The sequence below is a fragment of the Pygoscelis adeliae genome, unplaced genomic scaffold (genome assembly GCF_000699105.1).
Source record: "Pygoscelis adeliae isolate BGI_AS28 unplaced genomic scaffold, ASM69910v1 Scaffold280, whole genome shotgun sequence".
In the NCBI taxonomy this organism is placed as follows: domain Eukaryota; kingdom Metazoa; phylum Chordata; class Aves; order Sphenisciformes; family Spheniscidae; genus Pygoscelis; species Pygoscelis adeliae.
Window position 1 is genome coordinate 400613 of NW_008823944.1, and position 11815 is coordinate 412427.

General features: G+C 36.2%; 1 protein-coding gene across 1 annotated transcript in view; it reads right to left on the reverse strand.

The window, feature by feature from the left end:
• Positions 1-11815, reverse strand: part of PDCD6IP (programmed cell death 6 interacting protein) — a 61175-nt gene that overhangs the window by 25349 nt on the left and 24011 nt on the right. The window contains exons 6-9 of the mRNA XM_009321151.1: positions 8798-8852; positions 6935-7004; positions 3444-3571; positions 2709-2862 (exon numbers count right to left, since the gene is read on the reverse strand). Coding sequence (XP_009319426.1) covers positions 2709-2862; positions 3444-3571; positions 6935-7004; positions 8798-8852 — 407 coding nt within the window. The remainder of the gene's footprint in view (positions 1-2708; positions 2863-3443; positions 3572-6934; positions 7005-8797; positions 8853-11815) is intronic.

The following is an 11815-nucleotide window of genomic DNA, read 5'->3' on the forward strand; positions in this document are numbered from 1 at the left end:
CAGGACTCTCAAAAATTTGCAAAAGTCCAACAGAAGAGAAGGGAGTGGTCCTTTCCATGGCAGTCCACACCACCGTTAGCTTACAGTTGAGTATAGAAACACCATTCCTAGACATAAATAACCACAGTTCCTCCAAGTGGTATCTGCTACTTCGTATCAGAGTCACATGTGCCTAGAAGCCACGGTATTCCCTGCCTCACGTCCTCACCCTGTTCCTGAAGCCAAAACTGTTAAAATAGGAATATGCTGCATCTATCTTTATCTCCTTTTATAATCACCTCTGGCCTGCAATTCAGCCTTCCAAGAAAAGGCAGGCAATCAATGCAAACATCGGCCATCCACTCGAAATAGCTGCCCGTACAAACAAGTATCCTCCGATTCAGGTGATTTTTATGTACTGCCAGATTGATAAGCATGAGTGGGGGTATGGGGAAGATTAGGAAGTCTGCGGAGTATGCTTAATTGCCAAAATAAATTAAAAGAATCCCCAAGTGGGCTGCTCATTCCAGCATATTCACACATCTATCTACAACACTTCAGGCATGAGCTATGATGTAATATATCTTCTATGAGGTAAATAAATTTAAGGTATGCCAGAAAGATCTTTTCGCTGTGGAACAGGATTTAGATGACAAACGGAGAGAAAGGAGCTTATGAGATCTAGCAACTTCACTGCTAAAATGTTTCTGTCCAGTGCACTAAATATTCAATAAAACCAAACAAAGCCTAAATAGACTGTCCTCCTAGCCCCACTTAGTGTGTGGTAATTGCATCTTCCTTCATAGAGCTTGAGCTCTAAGAAAAGAAAAGAAAAAATCTTGGCATGTTAACTACGTTTCCCTTAACAAAGCAAATGTTAGAGGAGACTCATTTGTCCATGCAGACAGCTCAGAACAGATCTTTCACCATCAGAAGCTTTAGTTTTTACTCACATATCTTTAAAATACTGCAGTTACAATGCAAGCCTTGAGATGGAATAGTAAACACATGCAGATTTAAAGACACTTTTAAAAAAACATTAAGAAAGGCTCAGAAATTAAAGAACTGATCTGTAGTTATGCAGTGGAGTTGGATTTGACTGACCAATTTGCTTTTTGCCAAACACTTCTGCTTTCTTTCAACTTGTGAATAAACTCAGTTCTATCAGAAATAACATTATCAGCTGGTAAGCTGCTAAATAGAGTGTCTCACATGAGAGAAAAAACAGAAAATTGCAAGTAAGGTAAGTAGTCAATGCAGCAAGAAACTAAATTTGAGTTTTGAGATCAAACTCTGAAGCGTTTCCCCTTGAAAAATAGGTTTCTGAGGTTAAGCATTTTGTCAAACATGATTCTTCACAAAACGTCTTTCCTGCCAGGGAAAGGAACCTCTCTACATCTGACAAAATCTAGAGCTTCCATAGCCAGATGATTATTAAACTTACTGTCCTTCTAACACTGGAAGACTTGTGGTCTTGGGAGTAGTCACAAAAATCTTCAGCTCACTGGGCACATGTGGGTTTTGGATTAGCCTTGCTTTATCTTTTCCACATTTTGAATAAGAAGGAATCAAGGTGACAGAAAGATCTATTTCCCATGCCTGCTCTGAAGAAAAGTTTCAGACATTTGTTATACAAATTTATTTCAAAACAATGACCAAATAGCCAGAGACTAAAATACTGCTACCAGCACGAGAAAGAACACAAACATAATTTATCAGTTGGCTGAAGGACAGTAGTTTCTCATTGAGATTCTCCTAACAGCAGTAAGGCTACAAGAATTTTCAGGGTTCTTCCCTGTGAAGAGAAGAAACATCCCAGTTAAAATAACCTCTGTCTTCCTCCATTGTATTCCAAACAACGTGGGGAGAGAGAGGAGTTGGTGAGCAATCACATGTGACCTCTACGTCCTTAGTTCTACTTTTAGGTATCTGTAATTTCTAGATGCACAACTTCTTGCAAATACATAGAGAAGAGCAGAATAGCAAAGAGTAAGAGCTCTTGTACTGAAGATAGTACTGTTCCACAGGAAAATTCTTTGAAGCATATGTTCTTTAATAGTTGTATTAAAATATGCAGCTCCAAATCAGTATTTCACAATCAGCCTTTAACAGTCAGGGACATAATTCTTTGTTCTACCTGCAGAATTTCACTTTCCGAGATAAACAGGGCACTCTCAAAGTTAGACTGGGTCAAAGAGTTCCTCTCTTAAAAATAGGAATGATCAAACAGAATTTGTTTCCCCTAAACTCTTAGGAAATTTCCTTTGTTTCCTGGCACAGTCATATCTTTCTTTCTAAATTCTCATGCAGTCATTCCCCAGACAGAGGAGGAGGGGAGTAGTGGTAAACCCCCTATGCACTATTTCTAGTACTCTCAGTTCTTTTAGAGAATGTCTTTTGTTCTCAAGAGGGGAAAGGAAAAAATATAAACCAGCAAAATCCTTTGTAAAGATGAAGACTAATGGTTTTGGACATAAAAAGAAAGGAAAGGCAAACGGGACAGCTGCATTGTTAGGTGAACCTTAGACAAATTCAAATTCTTAATTGCCATCTGTAGTTTGTGTTTAATGACCTTCCATGGGGGGGGGGGGGGGGGATGGAATCAGTAAAAGCAAAACCAAAAACTTCTGAAAGGCCCTTTACAAGCTCTTAGTAACTTAACACACTGGTAAGTTTTTGTGGAAGTTGTAATGAGCACATAAATATACAAGCCAAAAATTAAGATATACCTCTTGTAGCTTTCAAAAAAAAGACTTCTTGGGCTTGAGCCAACATAATAAGACTGAGAGTTCCAACTGTGTCTGGAGAGATGTCCACTGTAGGTTCTCGATTCAAGGCTGACAAAACCGTGTCTTTAATGTGTTGGAAAGCACCACTCGCAAACTAAGTAAAATAATATATTATCATTCATGTTTCCAAACAGATTTTCTCTTACAAATATAATACGTTCAACAAAAGAAAAGAGTTTTTTTGATATATGGTCTCCCATTTATTGTTTAGCCACTAAAAACAATTCCTTGTGACTTCTTGTTCTTGAAGCCACTTACACTGAAACATTTATCAAGACAGAGTAAAGGTATATTGGCTACACCTAATGGCATAAGAACATGGAAATTTCAATGCATTCCACAAAGAATAAAGAAAGAGATTATTACTGTATAACTTGTTAAAACTAAAATTTATACTAGCTAAAATTATTAAATCTTAAGCTGAAGGTTATTAGTTACCAACACAGTTGGGGGAAGGGGTATGGGGAACTGTACGGAATTAAGTCCTTCAAAGCTGGTAAATAAATATGAGCCAAGACCAGGTACTTAGCCAATCCACCTTTGCAATTAAGAGGGGAAAAATATGTATATATATTTATGTATGTGTATATATAGCTTTAAAATTGAGAGATACTTATTTGATGTTCTAAGATTAATAATTCTGAATTCCTAAGCATAAGCAGGGAGCCTCTGTACCTGATAGTGCTTAGCTGCAGCTTTCAGTCCTTCATCGTTATCTAGATTCTGTTCTGCTGCAATCTGGCTTGCCAGTGCTCCACAGTTGAACAAAACACAGGTCTTCTCATACCCCAAACTTGCCAGAGCTGCAATCAAGACAGACCGTTACCCACACTGTTAAGAAAATAAACTTCAGTACTCTAGCATCCTACAGATGAGGCCAACACAACTAATATCTGTACTTAAAGATATCAACAGTTTTAAGCCAAAAAAATAACAATCATACTGAACTATTAAAGTCCAAGTCATCTTAATTCTGAAGGCTTTACATAGTCTAATTTAGTACTTCCACAAAATGTTTTGACATGAGGAACTACAGAGAGTGGCATAAAGCATAAAAGCAGTACTATGAAAATCTACACAATACACAAATGATTCTAAAGTCTTTCTAACTAGAGTGCAGCTTTTTGGCTCCTGAAGATACAGAAATACACACATTACTGAAGGATAATCTGAAATATGAATTTCCATGCATTAATCACTTTGCAGTAACTGCCCAATTACATGCTTTTACTGTATCTTGAATGCAAAATTAACTACTCTTCTCTCATTGAGGCCAAAGGTTTTTACATGCTCTGTCTTACTATCTATTGAAATGCAGGGAATTTTTCACCTCTCAAAGCTATTGTTTCAGACTGAAAACGCTGACAAATATCTTGGTTATACATATACTGAAACAGCTAAACATTAAACATTAAAACTTGTGCTCACTAGACAGCAGTGTGGCCTGTCCAGACTCAACTCCTGTAGTACTTCATAGTCCCAGAGGATGGAGCCCACACTTCTAGAAACAGTAATATCTCAACAGGAACCATTTTGAATCTATTAATTGCTTTCAAAAGGTTATTGGCCATATGCCAGAGCTGGAAAATCTAAAGACTGCAGATATTACTTTCCTACTACTGCTAAAAAGGGTCTAGACACACCTCTTGGAGAATACAGAAAACTCAACTAGTGAATTTTCAATTCCACAAACCCAGGTACAACTTCTAAGTTATCCTTAAAACATGAAGGTACTAAAGAGGCACATTTGTTTCATTTCATTAACATCCAGCCTCCTTACACAGTTACATATTTATCTAACATATCTCTGAAGTTTCCATGTTAGCGCTCCCTGACCTGCACTAAACTTTCAGACAAGCAGCCACAAATCTGACATGCCATTTTTCCCACTTGGTTTCCCTGAGTGAAAAGTGAGTTACACAGTCACTGTATTTCATCAAGATAATAGTCATTTATCTAGATAATCTCTCTTCTGTAGTTTATTTTCCAGAATTTTTCTAAAAAGAAGATCTTGTACAATGTACACACCATTCAAAAGACTAAAACAAACACAAGAAAGGAAAGAAAATATGGCTTTAAAGTTTCTGAAGCGTATATATTTTACATATAAAATCACTTTATATGTAGAATTACTTTATACTCTGGACTGCATCTCAAGTGTGATTTACTACAGTGAGAACAGCTGTTTAGCAATATAGATTTTCCTCAGACTCATCTGTTTATAGCTCTACCTATTAACTTAAGCCAACATATTTCAGATTACATGGCATGCTGTGAACTGGGTCACTTTTCAAGCAGCCACAGTATCTGTCAGCTACCTTGTGATATGGACTTCGGATTTAGCAGAAGATGGGAAGAAAACAGTTTGCCACCACAGCAAGAGCCAGAACTCTCAAGTCACACCCCTGCATCTTGGCCCCATGAAAGTCAAAGGAGTTTTACATTGAATTTCCATCTGGAGACAGGATCGCCTCCTCTCAGAGGTCAACAGAAATTTTTGCTCCCTCAGTAACTGAAAACTTTGCTTTACACTGAGAAACCCCACTGCTAATTCTGATCTGAAGGAGAGATACACACATGCTACAGTTAATCTGGAGAGCAGCATCTGGATAATCTCCGATACAGCACTGTATAGATATATACTAAGAGACTCCTTTTATTAATTTCTTTCCACTAAGATCTGCTTTAAGGTTTCAAAATAAAATTTATTCCATCACTTGTTAACTGAGCATTACTCACATCTCAGTTAAGAATTTCTTCGGTATTTCACATGGAATGTTGCATAAATCTCTGGCCGTCTGCCTCACAGGTTATTTAGGATAGTATATAATTAACCTGCAGACAAGTAAGCTTTCTCAAGCTGCTGTAACATCACATTCATTCAAATTCTCAAGGTAATCATCAACATTATGCTTACTGATTCTTTTTCTCACAATTATTATAGATCTCTGGTGATTCACAGACTATGTTTAAATCATAATTAAATATTCTGAACTTTACTATGAAACAGGTTCAATCATCATGAAATGCTAGCCCCAAAGAAGACAGAACCAACCAAACTCTGAGGAAAAAAAACACAGCATCTTCAGGAAGGTCTCCAATTATCCAGAAGGACTTCTTAGAACAGTCAGAAAATAAAGCAAGGAAAGGTGTGCACCACCTGCTTATGCACAGGAATGCGGTGTATTGTTACACATATAGTTCACACAAGCACAACTTTTAGCACATGTATTCAGAACATGGAAAACTGCAAAGACTTTCAGTAGTTGCTAACAGAGAACTATATAAAGGACACAAAAACTTAAAAAAAAAGAGAATTAGTACTCTAACTTTTTTCAGGCTTTGCCTGGAGCTTCAAAACTGCAATGGTCATCTTGCAATGCTAGTCATGATGAACACTTAGGTATAAATAGAAACGCTAAAGAATGATGACACATGACTGAACAGCTCCTCACTTAATCAAAAGGATTTAGTCTTAGTTTCTCTATTGGCAAGTGTTCCAAATCCATTTAATGATCCTGAATTTGCAGTGCAGAATTGTCCCTATATGACTAAATCGAATCGTAGACTCAAACTCCTTATGTTTGCAGGAAACAAATACAATTTTTTTCTTTCCAAGTGTTCAAATCTTTATGAAAATATTTTAAAAAGAAGTGATAGGAGAATCATTTCAGGGCACAGGCAGATCCTTCTATTCTCTTTAACAAAATGTGACATCAGACTAGGCTACTGAAGCCAGCTACCATCACTCCCCTTCTTCTAGAGGGGACTCACTCACAAGCACATCTCATGAGGATCTTATTCATTTAGAACAGTAAGTGCTGGATTATCAAAAACCTACTACTGAAACTTAATGTTAACTTGAACAATTTAAATTAATGTCAGTTGGGGTTGCTCACAGAAAAAGTCTGAGGAGCAGACAGCACAACTATTATCACTGCACATCTATTTGTGCTTCTAGAAAACCAAATCTCAATTTTATAGAAATTCTTTGCATGGTGCCCATTGATTCATTACCAATATTGAAGTGATTAATCTGTTACCAAGATACGTGAACTCATTTGAAAGCTATGTTGTGAATACTAGAAAGACTATTAACAATTCAGCTATATATATTCTCAAAATTTAATATCATTAATACTTGCCCTTCCAGTACATTCACATACCCAATTTGGCAGATCCTCCAAAAAGTGATCCTTTATCAAAAGCATCTTTCCATGTAAACGTTACACAGACCTGAAAGTTGTGAAAAAGAAAGATCTTTATCTCTAACCTTAAATATGAAATCTTCAGAAAATATGCCAAATTCACATATTTATCCTTTTACATTCTAATTGCGTATTTAATTATACATTTAATTCACTTGTAACATCACAAACATTCTGGAAGTTTCAGGAAATCATCAAGAGTTATTTAAAAAAAAAAATTATTCTACCTTTTTTCCTTCCTGTTAGTTTGTTCAAAACACTTCAAGCAGACAAGACAGAAATTCTCAAAATAATCTTTCAGCTCTGCTCATATTCTGAGTGACACATAAATTTATTTCCAAACCAAGATATTCCTCTCCCAAGAAGTCTGACAGTCAGGTAGAGCCACAGTTAAAGGAAGGCACCCAAACAGGCAGTTTCCACTGTTCCAAATTACTAGCATATTTGGAACTGTTTTGTAATGCCAAAATTCACTCATTTTTAAGTTAATTCAATAGCAGCATTATCAGGAAATGCACTCAGGAAAGAGAATGCAGGTAAAACCAGTGTGTTTTATATTACACTTCCAGCATACATTTCATAGACAACGCAGATACTTCACAGAACCTGCTTTGAAGTTCCACAACTTCATTCCTTATTCAGCTGATCACACTAGTTGTAGGCAACTGGTATCAGACCAGAAAAGACAGCAAAATTCCTCATTTTAAAGTGGTTGTGGAGAATAACTTAAGAAGGAGCATGGTACTGTTTGATAACATATTTTCCTCTAGCAGCAACACTAGTTCAGGAAGTACTGGTCCCCAGCTGTTCATTGCTGCTTCCACTGACAACTACTTCCTTTTGATGGAACAGTTTACAGATCTGCAGAACCTGCTCCTAAAGTTTTCCAGTTTTCCATGTCTCAGGGTTTGCAGATCACCATATAAAAACATTTGCACACTAAAAACTAAAGTGCAGTTCTTGGCTACAAGTTAATGCAGCTACATGCAAAACTCAAATCAGTTTGAACTGCATTAAAACTATTCCCTTACCTGTAATCTGTAAGTCTGGAAAAAAACTTTTAATCATAACATTACCATTTAAATATGATTTGATCAGGAAAGAAATGGAAATTCTGTCCTATTTGTAAACACATCCAAAGATCTGCATCTTTTTCCACCAAAATACAGAAGCCTAAAGATCTATTCCAGTCTCCACCTGAGAAAGACTTCAATAGGCAGAATTTAAGCTGAATTTCTCCTTAGAAACAGGATTCTAAAGAAATACAGTAGGGGGAAAAAAAAAAGCTTAATGAACACCATGTCTAAACAAAATTTATGTAATTTGTAGATGCAGAGGCAGGAATAAAGTGGTAAGCTCTTAAGTGGGCTTATTCTGTTAGCTGTTGTGAATGAAACATCTGTTCTACTTCAAAAACCAAAGATCATATTCCATCCATTACTAAAGGTTTTCCCATAGAAATTATGTTTTAAAAAGCATTTATAACATAGTATGAAATAGACTTCTTGAGAAAAAGAGAGTTGAAGAGGAAGCAGCGCAGCACAGCACAACTCTTTCTGACTAGACAGCAATGACCACTAGCCAAGTCAAAACATTTCTGAATGTGTAAAATGAAGGCAATTATGGCCACTACCAGTGAAGTTTCAGTACAGACTGTATGTGAGCACTGACTAGAAAATAAACAGAGATTAGGAAAATAAGGCTCAAAGAGATTAAATGCCTTGACCAAGAGAAGTACTGTCTAGTGCATTAGGTACAGGCTTGGAAGTCATACATCATCGGTGCCATGATTCAGTTTAATGGTTTGACAGGTCTTCTTACCTGATTTTCAGAGAATGGAAACTTTGGTTCAATTGAACACAACTGATCATAGTATCTACAAAAAAAAGGAAGAAACAGCTATTAGATAAATCAAATTAAGAGTTTTGTTTCTTGCACTGGCACATAAGGAAAAGGGCGCAAAAATCCCACACACACGTAAGCTGTGAAGCTCATTTTAACTATGGAGGATTTACAGGACAGACAGAAATTCTGCCTAAAGGGATTTTTTCAGTTGAGGAACAAGTTCAGTATGGGTAGTCTTCCACAGATAATGTGGAAACCCTATCTCAGTCAGAAGTGTAAGAGTATCACAGATGAAGCTGACCCATTCCACTTTCTGATGGAGGGTGGATTAGAAAAGAATGTCATGCAAAGGAGTCCCTGTATACATAATACAGGAAGACAAGTACATTAGACATTAAGTAATGCTGCAAAAGTAAATTAAGTACAGCATTTAACATAATATTAACAAGCTATACTGCACTCTCTTGATCTGAACATTATATTCCACTCCCCTACAATTTCTGACTCATCTGTTTAAACTTCAGTATCTTTGAAATAGATGCCATTTGCCTTGCACAGTATCAACTGGAGACCCTAACCATTGAAAAAATTCTTTAGTTGCAAGCTTAGTTTTCATTAGGGTATATTGTAGCAGCCACAGTGAATTAAAACCAGAAGTTCCTCTGTGCCAATATTTTGTCTACTCACAGTGGAAGATGTTTAGGAAAGAATGCCAGAAAGATAATGTAACAATTATAGCATAGTCCCTCACAGAATCTATCCAGGCAACAGTTAGCAATTCAAAGTTTTCCTGAGTTGTATCCTACACCTGCACCACTTGTTAAACACGACAGGCTGGATACAGAACAGAAAACCTTTAAACTGCCAACTACTGAGAACACATAACATGTGAAGCCTGTTTCCTGTACTCTTCCTATAGCACTTGCCATATGGGTGTACACCCAACGTTATATTGGTCAAATTATTTTTTTAACAATTTATATTCCAAATATACCAAACACCTTGTAGTAAGGAGTTTCACAGTCTGTGAAACAGAGTTAACATTGTTCCTGTTTCCTTACATTATTAAATATTAATCACTATTGATCTAGACGTGAAGCAGATGTACAAGGCCTATGTTCTGCAGGCAGTACGTTTGTTTAAAAATTCAAGAAACATTTTTAGAAGTCATATACAACAATAAAGATAGCATTAGCATATTCTTCAGTGAATTGTATCTGCCAGTGTATACAGTACTACAGGTTTCTGGCTTCAACTCAGCCACTGCAATTTAAGACACAATATACTAAGCCATATTGGGAACTACAATAATCTGCAACAGTAACCCAGCAGGACTTCCACTAATAATTGAGTTGAAAGAAATTGCTCCTAAGGTGTAAATAATAAAAAAAAAAGTCTCAGATGTCTGCTGTGACAGCAGTTTAATCAAGATTAATTCTTACTTTTAACAACTTACCAAGTATGTGAAACGTATAGTGAAAAAAAACCCAAAAAACAAAAAACAAACCTTAATGCGGATTTTAAAGCTAATGACAATTTTTCTCACTGTCTACACAAATCCATGAATCTATATTCTACCTTGCCATACTTCAGCATTAAGGTTGCTAGTACAAGAGCAGCCATTATGAAGTCAGATTTCAAATATACTTCCCCTGAGAGATTTAACTTTAGAAATCAAAGGTGTTTTTCAGAAAGAACTAAAATATTGGCAATAACAGAGTCTGATAATTTTAAACTGTGTGATAGTACAGTAACTAATACCTTCCAACGTTTACGAAGCCAGCACATGAAAGGTAGTGGCTTTAAAAGAATGTATATTTATTTTTTGTAAGAGATTTTCATTTGTCTGTTTTCTTCACCTTTCATTTGATGGTCATACTTTGAAAGCACATACCACTTGAAATGAAACGATAATTAAATATAATTTAGTTACAATTTTTTTTAAGTGACTTTACATCCAAGGCTTGATCTATAAAAATCGTACAGAACAGCATCCCTTTTGTAGTTAAAGAAATTCAGCTTTGCATGTTGATGCTCTCTCATCAGTTTACGTTTGGTCTGATTTATCACACCATCACACTTTTTTGTTTGTTTGTTTCCTAACCTAATCGGTTTCACTGATCCAGATTAGCACAAGCAGTACAAAAACTAGTTCAATACTAGCACTGAAGAGCACTTCAACCGATATGTTTAAATGCACTTCCTTCACTGCCTTCGGCTGGTCTCACAGTTGTTTTCACCTAGTATCACCAAGACTTTCCATGGTGTCTCCTCCTGCCTCAATTTAATTTGTTAACCAAAAGCCACCAATAAAGCCGAGTTGTCTTCCCACATTCCACGATTACCCCGTCCTCATCTGCCATGAGGGTAGTCAAGAAGCAAAGCTTGTTAAATGGCCTTGTGAAGTCTGGCACTCCTAAGCGTTGGCTGTTTACAAACAGACCATTCTTTGTATGTCAACAGAACCACAAAGAAAAAGAAAATAAGCCAAGGAGGTGTATGTTCCTCCCAAACATGCACATTGCTGCATTTAACATCAATGAATACCGACAACACAGGGCTTTTTGTTTGGTTGGTTTTAGACAAGTTCAGAACTTACGTTACTATTTTCTTTACTATTTTAAGCGTGTGGTGTCATTTCTTTTTATTAAAGAACTTGAAATTCTACTCAAGATTTAAGAGCTCTTTAAAACTCTCTAGACCAAAAAAAAAAAAACCAAACAGGTAAAATCATTTAGTTTTGTTTAGCAGTAGCTAAACATATATAAATATAATGGTATATATAAACTAAACATATATAAATAAAATGGTAAATGAAGATGTTAACCACAGAACAGCATAAAACTAGCAGTACAAAGACAGAAAATAAATATCCAAGGAATGGCCACATCTGATGGATGAGTCAGTTACACACTGAAGGATGAGGGTAAACATAAAGGTGTTATTTAAAACAAAATTTACAGTAATCTAACTATCAAGACACAAAGGACACAA